Source organism: Conger conger, chromosome 3 (assembly GCF_963514075.1).
Source record: "Conger conger chromosome 3, fConCon1.1, whole genome shotgun sequence".
In the NCBI taxonomy this organism is placed as follows: Eukaryota; Metazoa; Chordata; class Actinopteri; order Anguilliformes; family Congridae; genus Conger; species Conger conger.
This window is the reverse complement of record NC_083762.1, coordinates 45,908,870-45,932,650: the sequence shown is the minus strand read 5'-3', so window position 1 is coordinate 45,932,650 and position 23,781 is coordinate 45,908,870. Positions and strand designations below refer to the sequence as shown.

Sequence of the window (23,781 nt, the reverse complement as noted above, 5' to 3'; positions counted from 1 at the left end):
AAAAAAAAAAAAAAATTTAAAACATTTTTGAAATTAAAATCAAAAATAGAATTGCACTTATGATGATTGTATGTTTAGAACAGCACTTCATGTGTATTTTACTAGTTATGGATGTGTTGCTTTAACTTGTGGAAGAACCTATGCACTTGTAAGTCGCTTTCGATTAAAAGCGTCTGCCAAATGACTAAAATGTAAAATGTAAATGTACCTAATTAGCCTTCATTGGTTCATGATATTATTTTCAGTTGTTCTCAAAACAATGCATGTAGAACAATACTTTGGCAGTATATTGGCTTAAAGGTTTACAGCAAACAAGCTGTAAACCACTAAGCCTGGGGCAAGGGGGCCCACTAGAAAATGAATGTCAGGCTCATCAATTATTCTATTTGTGGGTCATGACAGCCACCTTGCGGCGGTGCCACTTCCGGAGAGAACCGAATTGAGTGAGCCTGAATGGAACCACGTGACCACGTTTCCTATCCAGGTTTATTACAGTTCAATGGAAGAACAGAATTGAATGGGTTTCAATACAACCACGTGAACACGTTTCCTTTCCAGTTATATTACAGTTCAATGACGTAAAGTACGCGATAGCCTCGCGCGAGTGTGACGTGGCTCTGCTTTGACGAATGCTTGTCCTTCATAGGCATCCGTACATCTCCATCTTTTTTGTAGCTTGCGGAACGCAAAATAGGATAACGTTATATGTTGTATTCACTTCAGTGGATAGACAGACAGCTAGCTAACTTGTAATTTATTCAAGATACACGTCTTTGGAAAAAAAGCCAAGGAGTTTTCCAAGGTTAGTCGACCATAAGTTAATGTAACGCCCAAAGCTACTATATAAGCACCTCATCATGTGATATTTTTCTTTAGGATATCCTAGTCTAGCCAAAACTGTTAGCGACAATACTAGCCAAGCTTATGCGCTCGAGAGGTGGTTTATTTTCTATGATGAACTCGACGTGTGCCAATTGGTAGATGGCTTGCTAACGTTAGCTGACTTAATGTTGGATATCGTAGCTAGGTTCGTTTCATTGGTGCGTATTTGGCAAAGTTATAGTTATTAGCTAACGTTAGCAAACTTAGAATCACCAATCCAGTGGTCGCAGACGCATTTAATCAAATGCATAACGTTGTATTTCGTCTCCAGCACACAATGACAGTCTGCAACGATGGGTGGGGCTACATAATGGCTGCTCGTTAGCATGCTAATGTGTGGCTAGCTTTAGATAACCAACGGTAACGTAGGCTGATGATGCTGGCTGGATAGCTAGCTTATTTACTTTACACTGACTAACGTTAAAGAAAGAATAAACTGAACACACCGTCTAAATTGCGCTACCACTAACTGTAACCTGCTAGTCTAGCTATCTAACACGTCTTTTAAGTTACCAGCATAGCAAGCTAACGTGAGATATTGTAACAAAATCCACCAATTAATTGAACTGACGTTAACTAGCACGTAATTTTAACTCGAATTAAAGTTAACGTTAGCTATTACGTTAACAGTTCTCGCTTGCCATGCTGCAAGTTGCTACCTGACATAGGCTAGCTAGCTCGCTCACTAAGTTACACCAAAGAAAGCTAGATAACTGTTAATTGAGGTGCGTCACGTAGCATCTTTGAACTTATGCCGAATCAAATTAAATTAATGTTAACTTAGCTAGGCTAGCTAAACTTCGGTTGTTACAAAATGGTTCTCAACGAACTGTCAGAACTTCAACTAGTAATATAAAACATTCAGTGTTTTTCCAGATGTACGGCTACAAACCTCTTGAACACGTAATTTGAATGAAAATATTTTTGGGAGAAGTAGCTAGCTGTAGACCAATGTATTGTAACGTTAAATTCTAAACGTTTTTTTATTTTATGTTTTCATTTTTCAGAAATACTTGACAAATGGTTGTTTATGACTTTGTGTACACACAAACACAGCTTCTTAATTTAGTGCTCGTCATAGGCCGGGGCTGCTGAACCGCTTGGCGGCAGTCATGTGTTTTCTGAGTCAACAATGATCTGCCCAAGTGTAGTCAATGAAATGGCGACTTCCAAAGTTTTGCGATTATGAGTGTACTACGTGTGATGACGTTACTTTCATTTTCACAAACCAAAGTGCCAAAAAAAAGCCTGCGTATTTAGATTTTTTGCTGAGTTTTATTGGTCGTTTTGGTGAATGTTTTTTTTCTTCACGTTATTTCAGTCTTTGTTATAAATAGATCCCAACGTCATAGTGTTTGCTTTTCTTGAAGATGGTTTTAAAGTTGTCTCGAAACCGAAGGTGCCAGCTTTCGGTTCTCAACCTCAGAACCACCTGGGGGGGCTACTCGTCAATTGGCACCGTGGGAATTTCACGCATTCCAGGAGGTTGGATACGTTGCGCCTGCTATTTCAACGGCACATTTAATGACGCGCAGTGACATATACAAGAAATAGGCCTAACATTGCCGTAATAATAACAGTCATTCTAATACAAAATACAATGGAATCTTGTTTAATCCCCTAAACCGCATGGCCAGAGTGCGTTGATTTCAATCCAATCCTTTTTAACAGCGGAAACAATTAAAGTAACGGTTCTATTGAATTAATTTTCGATACCATTGTTTTAGCAACCACGGTTCCTTATTTTATAACACGTACGGTGACAAAACAAGCATGGGGAACCTCAATTTCTATGCATTTTAGAACTTCACAGATGACATGGATCAGGCTAGAATAGGTATTGTTTTCACGGTGTTACTTTTTCCTGCTTCTGTTTCCGAACCGTAGTTGGGAGAGACCGGGGAACACAACCACTATTCCTTTTCGATTCCAGGGCGAAGATGCTAATTATAGCCAGTTGGCTGTAGCTGCACCGTTCACTCGTCAGCAACCTTCGAGTAATACCCAACTTAACGGCTTTCTGTCTTTCTGCTCAAAAACGAGGAGTCCTGACGCTTCCTTTTATTGCACCGAAGAAAATTACATGAACTCCCTTGTACCACCAATTTTTCTTCGACCATGCTCTCTTTCAAAGCGTACACACCAAAAAAACAAAAAAGAACTGTCAATTGAGAAGACACAGCTGGTAATTGGCCACAGTTGGCTAATGGGTCCAACAAGAAAAAGATCATTGGCTAACCCCTTAAGGTCCCGGCTGGGCCTGTGTGGGTTTTTTATTAATACAGAAGAGTTTCTCATTGTAAAGACGGAGAAAAATTCTCTGGAGGAATTATTGTTGTTCATTTCACTGTTGTGTGCTTCTACAAAAGTACTTGTACATAGGAATGCTATCTACGTTTTGGATAGGTTCTCTGGAACATGTTGAGCCCCCATATGGGCTTCTCTGACCAGTATTTGTAATTCAGTTGCACAGTAAAAACGTTAACCCCCATGTGTAAGAAAATCAAGTATAAATTCTGGCTAGCAAAGAACGGACTATGGGCATGTTATTGAAGGGACGACTGAAAATCATTTTAGCTAAGTTGTTACTGCATAACAAAACTAGCATTTTCAATTGTATGCTGAGACTACCTACATGCTAAAACATTTTACAACCAACAATTTATTTTGTGATGCTCTTACAAAGATGGTAAAAGGGGTTCCTCAAAATCTGAGAATGTGCAGTGCAGTTGGATTTAGGCCTGGGAAGACAGGACAGTGAAGATTAGATCAGTTGTCCTTTGACAAATGCTTGCATGTGTTCCCAGCTTCACCATGTCGGAAAAGAGCGAGCTGAAAGCAGAGCTGGAGAGGAAGAAGCAACGCCTGGCACAGATCAGAGAGGAGAAGAAAAGGAAAGAGGAGGAGAGGAAGAAGAAAGAGGTGAGTGCATGGGTATGCTTTGAGAGGCTCTGCTCCATCCATCCATCCATTGTCTTTCGCTTATCCGGAGTCGGGTCGCGGTGGAAGTAGGCTGAGCAGGGTATTCCAGACGTCCCTCTCCCCAGCAACACTTTCCAGCTTCTCCTGGGGGGATCCTGAGGCGTTCCCAGGCCAGGAGAGATACGTAATCTCTCCAGCGGGTTCTGGGTCTACCTTGGGGTCTCCGCCCAGTTGGACGTGCCCGGAAAGCCTTCAAAGGGAGGCGCCCGGGAGGCATCCTAATCACCTGAACCACCTCAAATTGCTTTTTTCAACGCAAAGGAGGAGCGGCTCCACTTTGAGCTCCCTCCGGATGTCCGAGCTCCTCAACCTATATCTAAGGCTGAGCCCAGCAACCCTACGGAGGAAGCTCATTTCAGCTCATTCATCTCAGTTGCCCATTGCAATCACTGCACCCGGTGGCGGCGAAACCTTGCAGGTACGATAGCATGCTAGATATAACATTAGCCTACTATACTTTTTCAGGAGAAATTTTACCGTGAATTTGATTTGGTTGTTCAATTGTTGGACTGGTTTTCGGCTGTAAACCTAGTGTTCCACCAGTGTTAAATCAGGGGGCTGTTTTAAAAAAACCTTATGAAATAGAAAGTATAAATTGTATCACTTAACAAAGAGGAAGTGACCAAATAGGTCCGTTTAGTTTTATCAACTGGAGGAGGAGTTGTCCATAATAAGAATAAGTACCTGCAATAAATTTAAATATACTGTTAAAAAAAAATTAAAATAATGACAAGTTGAAAGATAAAACAAAAGCTAAGGAAATAAATGATTTTCATATTAATTCATATTTTATTGTAAAAAAATGCATTCAGTGAATTAGGCATAAGAACACAGTGAACAATACATTCAGTAAATTTATTGTGTTGTGCTTTTCCTTTAATACTGACACAAGTAGCATAGCATCCCAACTGTCGTTAGTTAATTTGTTGGCTTGTTGATTTGATTCTATTACCATCCATGTTGGTCCAAGGTTCTGACTTGATTAATACAAATGTTCTAAAGTATCGCAAACGAAGTAGCCTGTGTCCCAGTAACCAAAGTTCATGAGCCAAAAAAAATAGTGTTGTCGGTTAAATATCTGTCTCATGGTGCTGTGTTTGCTGTGTGTGCTGTGTGTGCTGTGTGCGCGCGTGCCTGTGCACGTGTGTGCGTGCACGTGTGCGCGCAGGTTATTTGTATTTGTGTGCACATGCCTGCATCTTGGTTGGCATTTTTTGTCAGAGGAAGGGCCCATAAAAACATCTTGCACCAGGGCCCATCCTAAATAGCTACCGTAACTGGCCCCAGCAGCAGAAGACCAATAAGTCTAAATAGTGTCTTAATGCCTAATAAAATGCTCACTGGATGTATGTTGCGTCTGTAACTGATGTGGCTTCGAAATGACGAAGGAGCAAGGACATCCAATTGTCTCATTCACGTTTTCTCGATTCTACCGTCTTCACGCCCCTTTCTTGCTTACTTTTCTTGCCTCCTATGATGGGTGGAGCAAGGAAAGGAAAAAGGCAAAAAATAAGCAATTGGAATGACCTCATGGTCTTGTTCCTTGGAGCAGGTTAAAAGTTTAGTCTTGGGCTAGCTATCCGGGCAGAATTGTAACTGTGACGCGAAGCAGCTTTTTGCACCCCCAGGAAAGGGCGTCACATGGACCTTTAGACCCAGTCCATCTGTCAGAAGATAACACAATTATTTTGTTTTCTAACCATGACACTGACCCATATCACTTGATTTCATATATTGCATATGAAATGGAATAATAAATTCATAATCTATTGAATTAAAGATATGAGTCCCCCCTGAGTTAGGGATTTTACACATCTAAATTAGTTACATTTACACAAATTTAAACAAAAATTAATTGATTGGAGCAGAACAAGCTCTAGCAAGGAATCCCACTTTTATATTAAGTGTAAATGTAACCCAGAAGTGGATGTATACAGGACAGCAGAAAGGGCCTGAGTTCAGTGGCCCATCCTGGGGTTTGCTCTCTGCCTTGCCTCTTACTCAGGCTGACCTGAAGAAGGACATCGTCTCTGCTCCTGATGACTCTGACCTGGAGAAGAAGAGGCGTGAGGCAGAGGCACTTCTGCAAAGCATGGGCATCACTCCAGAGGCCCCTGTCGGTGAGAGCACTGCGTGCTAATGTTGTTTCTGCTACACTACACCATTCTTCAAATGAGTTGTTTTCACTCCCTTGGTAGAAATAATGAACTTTTCCACCAGTAGGGGGCAGAAGCATTCCATTGTAGATTTTGTTCTGCTGCCTGAGCATTTTTGGGAGCAGCTTATGTTGCATGTGAAACAAAGGCTTTCTAAGTATTGTGTGTGGTTTTGACATGTCATGGAGGTATCAGATTTAAAGACATCTGATTTGGTGGTGTTTCTTCTGTTAAAATGTTAGGGTATCCAGATGATTTAGTTTTTGTTTAATATCTCGCCGAAAGTGATGATAATTCATCTAATCAGTTGACACTGCCGTCATTTGTATTCTGTCGTGAAATGGCCCACCTCATTGTGAATGCAGAATTTGATTTGTGCTCATGAGCAAGTTTTATTCACTTGTTTACATACCACTTATTTCATCGTAGATGAAGTGGGATTTGTGTTTTTTTCTGCTATTATTGTATACATCCAAGACTAGCATTTACTACTGACGGGTCATGTGACTTTTTTATCCTCAGTAGTTTTACTTAATACCTAATAAGTCTCACTAAGTTTATATTGATATTTAACATTTCCTGGACTTATTTCACATGGACCATTTCTGAAATATATTATTTGTTACTTAATGAACAGGAAATGGCATGTTAGAATGCTTATTTTTATACTTCACTAGCTGAACTGTGAAATTATTTTAGAAGTAAAAGTAATGGCTAATTGTTCCTGTTGACTTATTAACCATGAAACATGGTTGTTAGTGTATACACATTTGTAATGTTTTGGTACTGTAGAATAATACCAGCATTAAAAAAATAAAAGAATCTTTCAACTTTATCGTGTTCACTTGGATATTGGGAATGAGTGATAATGTGCATTTTATCTTCTGCATGAGCACTTATAGAATTTTTTTTTTTTTTTTCATGCTTCTTTTGGTTTTTCTTTTTTTCTTTTGGTACAACCCTTCTATTTTATTTATTTATTTATTTTATTATTATAATTTTTTCTTGACAAACCGCTTGCCCATCTCCCCTATGTTGAGAGACTTTTTGGCCACTCTCACCATCCCAGCCCTGTGTAGTAATGGAGGATAACTGTCTGTTTCACTGTCTAGTCCCACCACCCATGTCTCCAACCTCCAAGTCTGTGGGTACACCCAGTGAAGCCGGGAGCCAAGACTCTGGCGATGGTGCCGTGGGCCCAAGGTATAGTCAGTCCCTCACCCACCCTCATTAACATTTCTATGTCAAAGAGTGTTCATTCTCAGTCACCTGTAAGAATTGTGCTGTAATTGTGACACTGTGTAATTGCGGGAACAGGAAGGGAAGGAAAACATCACTTTCACTGTTCTAAAGGAAGCTTTTGTATTCTTTTAAGACATGTAGTTCATGTTCAGTTTATACATGTCAGGACAATGCGGAGAGGGTACTGTAAACCAAGCTAACAATTTCAAGGAAAAGTTTTTTAGACCCAGGTCTGCTGAGTTTCTCATCACAAGTTATGTAATACATTGGGGACATGTCGGACTCCAAGCACTCCTTCATTGAGTTCGCATAGCTAATTGAGTTCAGTTAGCCATTAACTTTGTTAGCCAAATAATAGCCTAATAACATTGATTTAATGTGGGTAAACATAACAAAAAAAAAAACCCTGAACTTTAATAAACACTTTGGCATATGTTTATTTGCTTCCATCAATACATATTGTGTAATCAATACCAATATAGGCCAAAACATTTTTTTGTTGGTTTTGGACCACTTGCTTTATCAATGCCATTCTACTTCATAACTTTTACTACTCCTCATTGCGCAACATCTGATAGCATTTGGTTGACAACGGCTCATAGCTGTAAATTGTGGTTAAAGATTTCTAGTGACAGTGTTGACTATCATTTTTCAACTGATGCTGAGGGTTACCCATTTCAATCCGAATATACAAATGAGGAGATCAAAGAGATTGAGGACACATGTGCTCGCTGTCTTTCTGCCCAACTTGCTGAAGCTGTATCAACTGACAGTCAGTCGAGAGAAAGGGTAAACGACAACTCTTTGTGCACCTGTCGCCATAGGCCTGTTTAAATGCACTGCTGTGAGTGCGTTCAGCAACAGTAGCTAAGCAGTTCTTTCTGTTGCTAAGGCAAGTGGTCCAAAACCAAGTAAAAGTACAGTTTTTGGGCTATATTGGCAAGTAATGTATAAAAACAAGCTAAGTAAACATATGAACTGTTTATTTAATTTTGGTTCATTGATGGCGTCTTTTTTTTTTTTAAATAGCTGTTAGGTGATGTTTTTTTTGCCCCCATTAAATCACTGTTGTTCGGTAATTATTTGGCTAACAGAGAGTGAGCTATGTGAACTCGATGCAAAAGTGCTTGGAGCCCAACATGTCCCCAATTTATAACTTTACAGACCTGAGTCTAATAAATGCAAACTGTGTGCTAAATGTGCAAATCTTCGGGTTCATCTTATTTTTTTAATATATGTATTTTTCTGTGTTGTCACTGTCATTGTTTTTTTCTGTGACAGTCTCTACAACTTATAAGTTATTGGTCAACTGAGACAACTGGCATTTTTATTCATGATATACTGTATATGTGTCACATTTGCCTCATTTAGCAGATTTACTCCCCTAAGCATGGAGCTATTTCTTTCTCTTCTCACTATATGCTCATCACTTAAAATAATGTATGGTAAGTAATATGGGAAACTCCATTTCTAAAGTTTTTAGTTTTTCAAAAGTTCAAAGTTTTTTCCCCCCCAATTTATTGCTTGATCATAAGAAATCTATTTTAGGCAATTATATTTAAGGTAATCACTCAGTGGGTAAAAGCTATTGTTTGTGTACACTGCGGTAGCCTGCAACCCTGGCTCCTGCTGGGTGTTTACTGCCTGTTTTTTTTCAACCTGGTAAGAAGCCTTTGTGCAGGTACTCTTATGAAGATTTGTCTTTTATGCTTGGGCAGTTACAGCATCAGTATCAGCTGGAATGCAGCACTATATTTAATGTGCAAATAGGCTGGATGATATGGCAAAAGAATAATAATAATAAAATATTTAAATATAGATCTGTATCACAATCCTCCTGACTGAAAGATGAAGATACCAGATGGTTGGATATAGTTTGGATTATTATGATTATTATTACTCAGAAATTGAAAAATTACAAACCAGTGTATGGATTACAATCTGTTTGAAAATAAATATATTAATTTAACTGATAAATTATTAAGAGTAATTATAAATCTCCAAGCTTGTCAGCACACATCCAACAGTTTTCAAGTTTTACGGGAGAACAAACTAAATAGACAAGAAAAAACCTTCAGTTCTGTACAGCATACAGTGCAGTCTAAGTATTTGGACAATGGTACATTTTCTGTTATTTTGGTTATGTACACCAGCACATTAGATATGATATGAATTGGAATAATATGAGGTTAAAGTGCAGACTCACTTTTAATTTGAGGGTATTTACATCCATATGAATTTTGTCCCTTTTTATAGTCATCTCAGGGGACCAAAAGTAATTGGACAGTTGGCTACTCAGCCGTTTCTGATTAGTCAGGTGTACTCAATCCCTTCCTTAGTGCAGTTATAAGAAAGCTTTCATTATCTAGTCTTGATTCTAGGCTTTTGATTGCCTTTGGGTACTGTTATTGATGATTGTCAACATTACAGTTGTACCGGTGACAGTAAAGGAAGCCGTTATGAGGCTGAGAAATAAGAAGAAAAAAACAGTCTGAGACAGACGAAACGATATGCTTACCGAAATATACATGATTAAGAAGAAAGAGTATTGGTGAAGTCAGTAATTGCAATGGGGCTAGTAGGCCAAGGAAGACCTCTTCAGTTGATGAGCGAATAATTCTCACAAAAACCCTGTTTGATGGATCAGAAATACTTTTCGGGAGGTATGCATGGATGTGTCAGTGACTGCTGTCCATGGACAACTTCACAAACAGATCTCGAGGCTACACTGCAAGATGCAAACCACTACTTGCCTGCATAATACAGGATGGCCAGGTTACAGTTTGCCAAGAAGTACGAAAAAGTGCCTGCCGAGTTCTGGAAAAAGGTATTGTGGACAGAGTCCAAGATTGACTTGAATGCGATGACTGATGGCTTTTAGCCACCTTTGTCCACTCTACTACTATGGTTCTGTACTACAATTGATGGCTGTTGTTTGCCTTAGGTGTGGTGTGGATTTTCCTTTGTAACTATGATAATGTGGAGCTTTGTTTGTAACTGTGATACAAAAGCCATCAAGTTAAACCGTTCTCTGATCCTGAACCATGTCTGGTCAGAGGTAACTATAAAGTACAAAATTATAATTATAAAGTTTAATTAAAGTTCATTTCTAACACCTCCCCTCCCTTGTGAAACATGGAGGTTGGGGGGGTGGTGTAGTTTGGTCATGTATGGCTGCCACAGGGGCTGGCTTATTTGCCTTTATTGATAATATAACTTCTGATAGCAGCCACAGAATCTGTTATGTAGAAGGTAGTAGCTGTACCTTCAGAAGGTGCGCAGATCACTGCGCTCAACCAGTGGTAGACGGAAGATGTGTGTTCAGCGGTTATCGTTCCAACTGTCTAACTGAAAACGTCTCGTTTTCACAATTTCTTTCCTGCATGTCCCATGTATTTCAGATTCACATGATACCTGTAAATAAGGCCGTTTTGGAGTTGCTGTAAGATGTATTTATTCACTTTGAAGGAGGGAGGCTACTGACTCCTATAGGCTTCTAGTCGGTATGCTAAGTTAACACGTTATGCTAACATGGAAACCGAGCCAGTGAATGCACAAAAATGAAAATGAAATTGAACATCTGATCTAAGTCTGGGTAAGTCCCCAAGGTATATTTCCCAAAATGTTCAGACTTGTCAGGCTTGAAATAACTTTAAAATATCACTAGGCTACCAAAGTCTTTTTAATACACAGTGTCTTTGCTTTTTGAGCTTGAGACTGTGGCCGTTGGGTTGCCACTTTCTTTACTACAGCAACCAAAACCGTGGCCCTTGGTGGTGTGTACCTCAACCAAACTTACATTGTGTGACTACCTGTACGTAACACTCTTCCTGCTACATTGGTTAGACTTGGCTTCCTTTCTGCTATGTGATTAGATAATTGTGTATTTTCTGTTTACAACTTTGTCCAAGCAATGATCTCTATCAACATATTATCCAACAATTCTTAATTTCATGTCAAGAAAGTTCTATCGAGAACTTTATTTTCTAGCCCTATGTGTGAAGATGTACATCCTAGCACAAATACTTTTTTTTTTACTTTTGATGGGGTGGAAGGTACATGCTCGTATTTTACTTTTGTTTGTGCTACATTTTGCCGGCAGAGCACCAAACAAATAATAAGAGGGGGTAGACCGAGTGCCCCAGGCTGTACTTAACCCCTAATTGCGGCCCCTGTCGCTCTGGAAACCCTAGCTCCCCCCAGTGTCCCATCCGGCCCACGGAGCTCCACCTCCTGAAGGCCATACATGTCGACTCATTTTCCCCACCGGTATGGTCATTTCCTTCACACATGGACCACAGGTTTCATCCTCAGGCCATCGTATGTAGACAGACATTTCACAGCAAGACACACAATGCAATCCTGACCATACAGGCCTATAGAGCTCTGCCGTTGGCTGCTGTTGAGTACAGCTGGGGCCCTCGGAAGTTGTCGGCTGTACATCTATGCAAATACTTATGGACTGCACTATCTTCATAGTCTTAGCACATAGTCTGAAGCGCAGCAAGCAAGTCCATTTAGACTGTGGTCAGAATACTTTTGCCAGTTTCATGGTGGAAAGTTCAAGAGTCGCAAGGTTGACAAGGGCTGGACTTAATTAATGAATAGGTGTGCCCTGAGCATTACCTGACCTAAACGGTGGATTTAGCAAGTTCAACAGACAGATTCACCTCTGGAAAAACACCTGCTTGTGCATTAAAAATCGTGGTATACATGTTACGTTTTGGATTTTTTCATTTTACATTTATTTTATTTTATTCATTAGACTTTCAGTTCTTTTAATTCAGTTATGTAGTAACGGGTGAAATCACTGGGGTATTAATAAGTTAAAGTATGGAAATATAGTCATGGTTATTAAAAAAAATGTATAGAACTAAAAGTTAAAAATCAATTAATCCCATTGCTTTAATCATATCCAAATGAAAAGAAAAAACCCCTAATGCCCAGTGAATCTCAAGGACAATATTTGAAACATTAACAGCAAAACATTAAGGTAATAATAATAATAATAATAATAATAATAATAATAAATAATAATAAGCTTTATTTATATAGCACCGTTCACACACACAATGTAGCTCAAAGTGCTTTACATTCAGCACTAAGATCAAAGCAATTACAAAAAAATAGAAAGATAAGACTGGATACAGAATGGATACAGTTATGCACACACAACACACAACATGGAACAAAGAATGTCCAGGTCATCTGTAATGCTGTATTGTAATGTATTGTAATGTTCCACCTGACTTGCATAAACATTTGCCTACTGCAGAACTCCTCTCTGTTTGGCTGGAGTTTGTGTTTTCAGGAGTTTTCCACTGAATGACAATTCACACACTATGTATAGTCCCCTCCAAAAGTATTGGAACAGCAAGGCCAATTCTGTTGTTTTTGCAATACACTGAATACATTTGGGATTGATATAAAAAGATGAGCACAAGACAAAAATTCAGAATTTCTGCTTTTATTTCTTGGTATTTACACCTAGATGTGTTAAACTACTTGGAACATGGCACCTTTGGTATCAGACCACCTAATTTTTAAGTGAGCAAAGAGTATTGGAACAGAGAGTATTTAAGTAAATTTAAGTAAATAACACTTAATATTTGGCAGCATATCCCTTGCTTGCAATAACTGCATCAAGCCTGCAACCCATATACATCACCAAACTGTCCTTTTTTTCTTTTGTGATGCTTTTCCAGGCTTTCACTGCAGCCTCTTTCAGTTGTTGTGTTTCGGGGGGTGTTGTTTTTCTGGCTAGAAAAAAAGAAAAAAGATTTCTCCCTAATGAAATCCTTTGTTGTGTTGGCAGTGTGTTTTGGGTTACTGTTTTGCTGCATGATTAAGTTCCTCCCAATTAGTTTGGATGCATTTCTACCTAAGTTGGCAGACCGAATGTTTTTGTAGTCTTCTGAATTCTTCCTGCTGCTACCATCATGATTTACATCATCAATAAAGATAATGAACCCACTCCAGAAGCAGCCATGCAAGCCCAAGCCATGACACTTCCTCCACTGTGCTTCACTGATGAGCTATGTTTTAGAACATGAGCAGATCCCTTCTTTCTCCACACTTCTTTCCATCACTTTGGTAGAGGTTCATCTTCATCTCATCAGTCCATAAAACTTTGTTCCAGAACATTTGTGGCTCATCTCCATACTTCTTTGCAAATTGTAATCTCGCCTTTCCGATTCTTACTACCGATGAGTGATTTGCATGTTGTGGTATAGCCTCTAGGTTGCTGCTCTTGAAGTCTTTGAATGGTTGATTGAGAGACCTTCACCCCTGCCCTATGGAGAGTTTGTGATGTCACTGACTGATGTTCTCAGGTTTTTCTTCACAGCTCTCACAATCAACTGCTGTTGTTTTCCTTGGTCAACCTGTTTGAGGTCTTTTGCTCGATTTCCCCTCTTCACTAAGTTTCAAAATGGCTTGCTTTTCTACCAAATGCTTTTCTACTCTGTTCTTCATGTTAGCTTATCTTTTCTAACACAACTGCAGTCTTCACAGGCAAAACCCAAGGCCAAACCAACAGTAGACATTCAGAACTATTTATCGTTTAACCACATCTGGGCAACACCTGTCAGTCACATGTTCCAATACATTTGCTCACCTAAAAATTGGGTGGTCTGATACAAAATTTGATATGTTCTAAATTGTTTAACACATCTAGATACAATTACCAGGAAATAAAAGCTGAAATTTTGTCATCTCATGTACATATTTTTACCTCAAATTCAATTGTCTTCAGTGTATAGCAAAAACAAAGGAATTGACCTTGCTGTTCCAATACTTATTGAGTGGACTGTTCAAGTCATCACATGTTTTTAATAGATAGCCATTATTATTTTGTCATTACTGCGATCAATAATTGACCCTCCAGTATGATAAATTAGTTTTGATAGAATAATCATTCACATTGTAATCCTGATATTTTTATGAATGTTTATTTGTGTCCCTGCATGTTTAATAGACAGGTGGGTGTATACACCAGGCACACTGCTAATGTATACAATATTAAAATACTGTTAGTGGACCATAATGCAAATGCAGTCAGAAGCATCAAAATGGCAATATGCAGTTACCATGACCAAACACGTAATTTTACGTTGGTTAGTTCATATGAACTAGCCAAAGTTTATTTCTGCAGAAAGTACGCATCCAGCTTTAGGAAGTTGGTGTTGTTTGTTCTTGGATTGGGTGCTTGGTATGGGCTCTACTTTTGTTTCCAAGGGGGCCTCTATTTTTTCAGGAATTTCTGCAGTGAACAGCCAACTCCATACATTAATGTAATTTAAGCTAGAATGGTATTTATTTTCCTCAAGTCAAATGAGATGAATGCACTGTGTGGAACTTGGCTGTGTTTTTATTGTTTGTGACCCATTTCCTCCCTCGATTAATGGCTGCTCTCTCACTAATGCTGCCTTGTGCCTTGGTGTGACACTAACCAGGACTCTGCACTGGGACTCTGACCCCTCCACCCTTCAGCTTCACTCTGACTCTGACCTGGGGTACTGCTCACTACGCTCTTTCCTCTTGCTCGTTTGACACTCATCGGCAATTCTCACTTTCCACCCTCTTTCACCCACATATGTCTTTCCCTTATCACATTTCCTCTTCTCTGCCTCCTCACCCACTTCCATTTCTTCCACTCTTTCTTCCCACTGCTGACTCATCCTCTGCCTCATCCCTTAAATTCCTGATTGCATATAATCGTGACTGCAAAATGCAAATGTGTGGATGCATAGCTGGATGCTGGATGTCTTATCTGTTTGTCAGTGAGTGAGACATTTTTGGCTGTCTTATGGTACTCTGCCAGGACCTAGTTGGTCTCCAGTACAGGTTTGTCTGCATTTGTTGTGTTCTTGTTCTGCAATGTTTTCTGAAGCAGTGATGTTGCTTTAGGCGAGGACACCTGAAGCTGGGCATGGCCAAGGTCACCCATGTGGATTTCCCTCCCCGCGAGATTGTATCCTACACCAAAGAGACACAGACCCCGGTACAGACCCAGCTGAAGGAAGGTAAATGCATCCCTCGTTCCATTTGTACAGTTGGGTCCAAAAATGTCTTATGAGGAATCTGTATGTGAGGGGAAGCAAACGTGAACTGTAAATGTACAGGATTAACAGGGTGGTTGAATGTGACACTTGCCAGTTGTCTTTAGGCAACAACAATAGAAATGTGCATCATTCTTTTTTATTCAGTCATTTAAATTTATTTTAAGTCTAAATTATAAAAACTATAAACGTTCTGGGCCTGGTAATGAGAACTGTCAATTAGCTATGATTGACAGACCATGCCTCCATATTTTACACATTACTGTTTGTGACCACACCTACCTCTATGATACGCACTCATCTTGGGAGACTGAATTTCCTAGCAAGCTTAGTATATCAACTATCGATAGATAAGGTAAGGACGCTGACTTTATCCAGGCTTATTTTGCAAGCTAGCTAACCAAGTTAAGATAAAAGCACAACTATAACGTGCTTATGAAAGCAAACTAGCTAGCTAACATTATCGATTACGTCACCTTATGAGAACAAACAAGCTAGCTAGCTAAATGAATATAACCAGAAATAGTCCTTAAACTACAATCGGTAATTTTGGACTCCTCACGGTCAAGAGAGGAATTGCAACCACAACCAACCTCAAACCACAACACTGTTTATGCTTTCCACAGTTTATGAATATAACACGTAATATAAAGCATATTATACAGTTCAGTGTATTGATGCACTGTTTTGGAAAGCTGACCGTGACAGACGCAACAGAGCCTGCCGTCTTTTAGTAGTGTTCTGGTAAGAAAATGTTTGCTGAACAGTCTTGACTGTGGTGTGCAACACAACATAATTGATATTTTTTGTCTTTTTGAAGTTTTCACTTTAGCTAACCAACTATATAGTGAGCAAGCAAGTTATTTGGCTACATACCTAGCTGGCTATGTAACTAAGATATGATAGTCTACCACAAACGATGCAACTGTAACTCACAGTTTGAGAGAAATAAAGGTTTAGCTGAAAATGGATGATTGAACATGTGTAGGAATGTGTAGCTGCCAAAATTGTACTCCAGGCACGCCATCACTAAAACTCTGTACACTACAGGGCGGCCTGTAGCGTAGTGGTTAGGGTACATGACTGGGATCCGCAAGGTCGGCGGTTCGATCTCCGGTGTAGCCACAATAAGATCCGCACAGCCGTTGGGCCCTTGAGCAAGGTCCTTAACCCTGCATTACTCCAGGGGAGGATTGTCTCCTGCTTAGTCTAATCAACTGTACGTCGCTCTGGATAAGAGCGTCTGCCAAATGCTATTAATGTAATCTAATACTATTGCTTATCTGGAAAACAATACCAGTTCACTATTAGTAATAACAAGCTATTAATAGTTAGCTTCCCGAATTTACAAACATCCACCTGAAACACAACACTTGTGCAATCGCTAATATGTTGATATTGACTATATTTTATTGTAAGTGGATATTTGTAAGTTCATCAAGCTAACTAGCGAATTTGCTTGTTGCTACTGATAGCAAACTGGTATTGTTTTATAACTAGATAGCCTATGTAGTCTTTGCTTGGATAATAAGCAATAGTATACAGAGTTCAGTGAAAGTTTGTCTGGAGTGCAATTTGGGCAGCAACACGTGAACAATCTGAATAAGCCCCCACGCCACTGGCTGTGGCAATTAGAACCATTTTTCAACCAATGAGCTTGAATTATTGTACAGCTGTGCAATGTTTGGTATTACATTACATTATTGGCATTTGGCAGACGCTCTTATCCAGAGCGACGTACAACAAAGTGCATACCCATAACCAGGGATAAGTTCGCTGAAAGACCCTAGAGGGAAGTACAATTTCAACTGCTACCTGTACAACAAAGACAAGGACAAGGGCCATTTTTTTTTTTTTTTTTTTAACAAACAAACAAACAGCAAAAGTGACCAAAGTTAACTATCCAAACACTGCTTACCTAGCCAACTAAAAATACCGATACACAAAGCAAGTCACAGAGACAACAATTAAGGTTCACAGGGAGGTAGGGAGGGATGGGGAGAGGTGCTGCTTGAAGAGGTGTGTCTTCAGCTTGCGCTTGAAGGTGGGGAGAGATTCTATAGTTCTGACCTCAACGGGGATTCGTTCCACCACCGTGGAGCCAGAACAGACAGTAGCCGTGAGCGTGAGGCGGAGGTTCGGAGAGGGGGAGGTGCCAAGCGGCCTGTGGAGGCTGAACGAAGAGGTCTGGCAGGGGTGTAGGGTCTGATGATTTTTTGCAGATAAGCTGGGGAAGACCCTTTAACTGCTTGGAAGGCTAGCACCAATGTTTTGAATTTGATGCGAGCCATGACAGGCAGCCAGTGGAGGGAAGTAAGCAGGGGGGTGACGTGTGAGTATTTGGGAAGGTTGAAGACCAGACGAGCTGCTGCATTCTGGATGAGTTGGAGGGGTCTGATGGCGGATGCTGGGAGGCCAGCCAAGAGGGAATTGCAGTAGTCCAGGCGGGACAGAACCATCGCTTGGACCAGGAGCTGGGTCGAGTAGGGGGTGAGAAAGGGGCGGATTCTCCGTATGTTGTATAGGAAGAACCTGCAAGACCGGGTCACCGCCGCAATGTTCTCGGAAGTATTAGTGACGGCCCGTCAACTGTATATTTTGAAACCAGAATTTAAGGACTATAAACACAGGCAGAGGGTGAGTCAATATGTCAGTGAGCCTTTTTCAACCATAGGAATTGATTTACAATGTTCTTGTAAGAGTGTTTTAACGCAAAAATATAACCTATTGTCCCTTTAATTGTAAAAGGCTTTCTGACCAGTGGTGCCCAAATTTTTGCACAGCACTGTACTGTACCCACTCCCTGCATTGAACTGGTTCTGCTGGGCAGCCAACCTTGCCCTCCTCCACCACTGTTGCTGCCAGGCCTGGGTCACATGCTGGTCTCATGGCCCGAGACATGAAAGCTTGGGGGGGGGGGGGGGGGCTTTGCGGGGGCCCAGGAAACATAAGAAGGAAAAGTAAAGATTAAATTCACACACAGGCCTGTACACTCCCACCCCCTTTCTTCAGAATAGCTTGCAATTAGTCTCCAGCAGGAGCAGGGTAAGAGGAGTGCAGCAGGAGATTGGAGGAGATATGAAAGGCCTGCACATGCCCTGCTAATGCATCTCAAGCTTGGCAAAATGTACGTAATTGCAGCAGATCAGCTTTTATGTGGTCACCTATGCATGCCTTTAAAAAACTGCCCTATGATGTATTGATTACAGTGGTATTTTTTGTCATTCAAATAAAGTTCCGTTAATTCTGCTGTCATTTGAGCCCCATTATCCGTGGCTCACACTTTTGGGCAGTAGGATTAGATATTTCTCTGGTGTGTGTGAGGGGAGGCTGGTTATCATGAGTGGTAGATTGGCTGATTAGTCAGAATTAGGATCCGTAGCTGCCACCGTTGTTGGACCTGGTACATACGATTCCCCTCAAATGTCTCGAGATAGTCGATAGTTGAGTTTGGACAAGCATATTGGCTTTGCTGTGTGCAGGTTATATTTTTTCCTACAGGCTTTTTTAACAAGGTGGAGCTTCGGAAGCACCGCTCTGTATGCGCCTGCGGCCTCCCCCCAGGGCATCGTAAAAATGTGTTAAACAAGGACAGTTTCTGCAGGCTGTTGAACACAAACCGCTCGCCTGCTGCCACCATGTAATCATTTCATCAACTTGCTTCTCTGCCTGTTCCCTTCACCCCGCAATGCTCATAACAAAATGCACTGGAATGACACCTCGCACTGTCACGCCTTCACATCAGAGTTTTTTTTGGTGAGACGACATCCCCTCGCCCGACTGCCTGTGTGACCCCCCCCCCCCCAACCACCACATTCGATACGCAACGAGCACGGGCTGATTGAGTGATTCATCATGTTGTCAAAGGGAGGTGATGGTGCCACGCTCTCAAGGTCAGCAGGCGGTAGAAAGAGAGGGGAACCGCACTGGTCCCTGCTGTGCAAAGAGGGGAGGGGGGCGCTGCCGATCCTCCCCAATAGCAACCGACAGCTGATTACAGGCCACAGTAAACCAGCTGCAGCTCACCTCGTCATTCCATTAATGCAAGATTCACTGAGCTGCTACTAACATACTCTTCTGTCAAAAAAATCTGAAGAATTCGTAACTGTGTATTTAAATATGAAGTGGAGATCTCAAATACAGAGAAAGTCCAGTCAGTTGTAAAAGACAAACTGTCATTTACAATGCTCCTGCGTGGACCCTGGAACGCTCTTCTGTGAGCTTTATTGATCTGTTTTTGTTTCACATTTTGTTTTCGTCAAAGTTGTTATTGTAAATAAAAACTGAATCCTAAATGAAAACTAGTCATGGTAAAACATCCATACACTCATCCATGTCATTTACTGGATTATTGGCAGTCCTGACTGGCAATGCACAAAAAAACTAAAAACGATTACTGAGAAACTCAAATGCTGAACAAAATACTGGACTTTATTAATGTCAGTCATTCATAAAAATAGATTTCACAAAAAAGGTTCCGTAATTATTGGCACCCCAGGTTTATGACTTGGTGCATTCACCTCTGGCAAATATAACAGCATCGAGTATTTTTCCTATAATGATTGACAAGGTTAAGGAACACATTTGGATGGATTTTCGACCATTCCTCTATGCAGATCCTTGAAGGATCCTTCACATTCTTAGGTTTATGCTTACCAACTACCCTCTTCAGTTCAGCCCACAGGTTTTTGATTGGATTGAATGCACTATCCCAGGGGTGCCAATAAGTGTAAGCCTTGATTTTTGGAGCCACAATTCAAATTTTTTTTAAAATAAATGAATGTTTGATTTTTGTTAGTTCCATTGAAACATTAATAAAGTCTAGTATTTTTCATATGTTCAGCAATTTGAGTTTCTTAGTTTTTTTTGGGGGGGGGAGGGGTTTGTTTTGTTCATTGCCAATAATTCTGGGGTGCCAATAATTCTGGAGCCCACTGTATATATCTATCTATATATATCTAAACAGCCAATCATGAGTCAGGAACTCATATCAGAATGTGGTCCAAGTAAATTTGACCGTGGAATGATTCTTGGTGCCAGCAGGAATGGTTTGAGTTACTCAGGAACTGCTTATCTCATGGGATTTTGACGCACAACAATGTCTATAGATTACAGAGAATGCTGTGAAAAAAATTCTGTGAACAGCAGTTCTGTGGGTGAAAACGCCTTGTTAGTGAGAGGTCAGAGGAGAATATCCAAACCGCTTCAAACTGACACAAATTTGACAGTGACTCAAACAGTGGTATGCAGAAGAGCATATCCAATTTGTCTAAAAAAGTCTTAAATGCTTAATAAAGTGATCATGGTGTCTATTATATACAGTGGCTTCAGAAAGTATTCAGACCTTTTTGCACACTTTGAACTAACACATAAAAAAGGGGACTCATCACATTCAGTGTAACATAGTCCTATCTGATAGCCCTGTTGGTTAGCATTCAATATCCTCTAAATATTGTTATTAATGTAAATGTAGTAGGGGTGAGATCGGTTAACCGGTTAACTAAAGCAGTTGTACACGTTTACCAAAAATTGCTAACCGATAACGGATTATGATTATTATTTTCTTTTTTCAAATTTTTTTATTTTTATTCTTCCTCTGAAGCGGAAATGGTATGCTCAGTTTCATTAAATAAAGCTTTCACCACCAGTGACAAAACCCTCAAATTGGTTGCACAATTGAAAGAAAGATTCTGGCTTTGTAATAACTCCCCTCAGCAGTCTATTTCAGGGGGTTAAGAATGTAAACACTGCAGGGAATTCAATGCTGCAGTATTATAGTTATCAAATAATTTCTCTGTGTTTTTGATCTGTCGCTGTTGGTTCATTTGTGGCGTATTGTATGGCATTTCTTCACAGAGGACTCTGCTTATTAGTTGACACGCAAATTCAAACTACCGGCATAGTGTAGCTTTCCACTATGCCGTGTATATATAAAAACAAATAAAGCTATACATCATTGGATAAATGTTGCACTAAGTAGTCAAGTTGAAAAATAAAGGCTATAATTACATGTACCCACTGTTCATAATTTTATTAAATCAGGGTTCAACTACCTTAAAAGAAGCAAGTTTACAGATAGACAAGTAAGTCACAAGAGAAATGAATGAAAGAAAATGCTGAACCACAGTTTGTTCCCTCCAAAAATTAGTCCCAAGCATGCCAAAGTCAGCCAAATATTCCAAAATGACCAGGGGTGAAATGTAGAATGCCAGACCAAGGTGCAGGCCAACTTCCTATTCCAAAATAGAAAGGAAGACACTATTTTATCTATGTGAAGCGGGGGCCGGGACATCCCTGCTTCCCCTGGCCCATGCATATTAATTAATAATGGATACTAGAATTATCTAGGATTGCTTACAACACGTCCATTTTTAAGGTTTTAGGGAAATTAACCCTCTCCAAGTGAGTATGATGGTGACACTGAATATTAAGGACTACTTCTGGGAGTGACAGCTATGGCTATTAATGCATTTTTTGTGACCACTATGTACATATCATCTTTTGCAGTTTGCTAATCACATGCAAGTTACATATACCCCTCTTAGCTCTTTCTAAATTACCTTTCCACCACGATGTTTAAAAATCAAGGTACACCCTTCCTATATCCATCATCGTCTTTGGCCTTTACCTTATCTTATGGCTCCCCCTTCACGGAGATAAAAGCTACTGAACTTCCATTAATACAATGGGTACGAACACCCCTAAAGTCTACTACTTATTTATATCGTATATAGTATCTTTCTACAAAATAAAAGACATAAAAATGAAAGGAAACTTAAAATGTATTACTTCTATGTACTACTTTTCCTACTTTTACAAGTAATATAGATTATAATTACCACCCATGTCCTAAATATAGCCATCTCGTTTTCTGCGGGATTTGATCCCTCCTCCTTACTGTTGATAAACTCTTTGAACAGCTGCATTGGTTTGGGAATCTGGGGCAGGATCAGGACCCAGACTTTCGAAAGACGTGACTTTGCACTTCATACTTCTCCTGCCAGTTGTATGGGATGTGCACTGGTATGTCTTCGAACACGTCGGGGGTTTTGCAGTGCAGCCGCAGCATATGCCTCTCCTCACTGACACTGAGGTTAGGGGGGGAGGCTTCAGGTTCTTGCGTGGGTCCAGCAGGAAGGTGTTCTGTAGCGTGGAGGAACCCCGCGTCCCGTCTGTTGGCCTCCAGGTGCAGTTCACGGCTCCAAGCATGTCGTAAAAGCCCTTTAACTCTTTCACCAGCTTTTCTGTATGATGAGGGATGCGCGTGAACACCTCTTCGACATCAGTCCCGCTGCCACAACTCTTGGGCTAAGTCCGCACCGCGTACATCACTCCTCTCTCCATATCCAGATCCTGGAGTGGCGCGCAGAGGGAGCGCGCCACTCCAGCTTGACTACAGCTGTCTTGCGTTGCTCTCTCTTCAACAGCCTGTAGATATCTTCCACTCAAAATTCTAAGATCCCACCCTAAGGTCTAAAAGCTTATTCCTTATATATCTTTTTTGCATACAAAAGTTTACCTTTTTGATAAGAGATGTCCCCAATATTTCAAGCGGGAAGACATTTATCTCTTATGTAACTTGTTTTTTAATGACCATATTAATTATTTCTGTTTTTCCAATTGTCATTTTCTCATACCTCAAAAGAAATTTCCCCAATATTTTATGTCATGTGCCCCTCCAGTTTGGGAATTTCCACCATCTTAATATACGAGTGGAAAAACACTAGCTCTTATGTAATTTTTTAATGAACCTATTCATCACTGGTATTTGTCTCCCTGTCATAATCTCTCCTTGGACTCTCTCCAAACTTTGACTTCATACAAGCCAGAAGTTAGTGCCCTCCAACATCTCAACACACTCTTCAGGTGCCCCTCTCCGTGGCGCCTTAAGGGATCTACAAAGGACATCCAGCCAATAGCTGAGTGTAAATCATCCTCCAACTCTTCTATAGTCAGTCCTTTGAATCTATCCGAAAAATTATTTGTGCTATAATCAGGAAGGCCCTTAAAGCCTCTTAATCTTCTTTCGGTATTGACATCCCTTCCGTTTTCCTTATTTTTGTTTTTCTTTAGCCAGGCATTGTGCCCCTCCCCTGTAGGGTTGGGGTATTCTCAGTCAGAACTTTAACCTTGCTCCTTAAAACCCTAAATCTAAGTCCCCCGACTTCAGACTCCTCTACTGACAAGTATGGCTGCTCATTATCTGTGAACCACATATTTTTCTTCTTACGGGCGTTCTTACTACCACCTCGATGGCGTGTGCGAGGGGTTAACAATGCATTCCTTCTGAACCCATCCCCCGTCAATCTCTCATCAGGGGGGCCTAGGGCCGGGTCCTCGACAACTATATGGAGAGACTTGATCAGCCAGTGACTGTTATGAAGACAGCAGCGACACTCTGGCTTCCGTTTTATTCTGTTATGGGCTGATCCAAAATAGTGGTTAATCACTTTAACCTC

At 40.4% G+C, this 23,781-nt stretch overlaps 1 protein-coding gene across 2 annotated transcripts in view; it reads left to right on the top strand.

The window, feature by feature from the left end:
- Positions 1-620: 620 nt before the first annotated feature.
- Positions 621-23,781, top strand: part of LOC133123740 (dynein, cytoplasmic 1, intermediate chain 2a) — a 58,475-nt gene continuing 35,314 nt past the window's right edge. The window contains exons 1-6 of one of the 2 annotated variants that reach the window (XM_061234242.1): positions 621-802; positions 3,690-3,804; positions 5,870-5,984; positions 7,133-7,223; positions 14,717-14,776; positions 15,171-15,286. In XM_061234242.1, coding sequence (XP_061090226.1) covers positions 3,697-3,804; positions 5,870-5,984; positions 7,133-7,223; positions 14,717-14,776; positions 15,171-15,286 — 490 coding nt within the window. In that variant the 5' untranslated portion in view covers positions 621-802; positions 3,690-3,696. The remainder of the gene's footprint in view (positions 803-3,689; positions 3,805-5,869; positions 5,985-7,132; positions 7,224-14,716; positions 14,777-15,170; positions 15,287-23,781) is intronic. The other variant, XM_061234243.1, reaches the window with a different exon arrangement.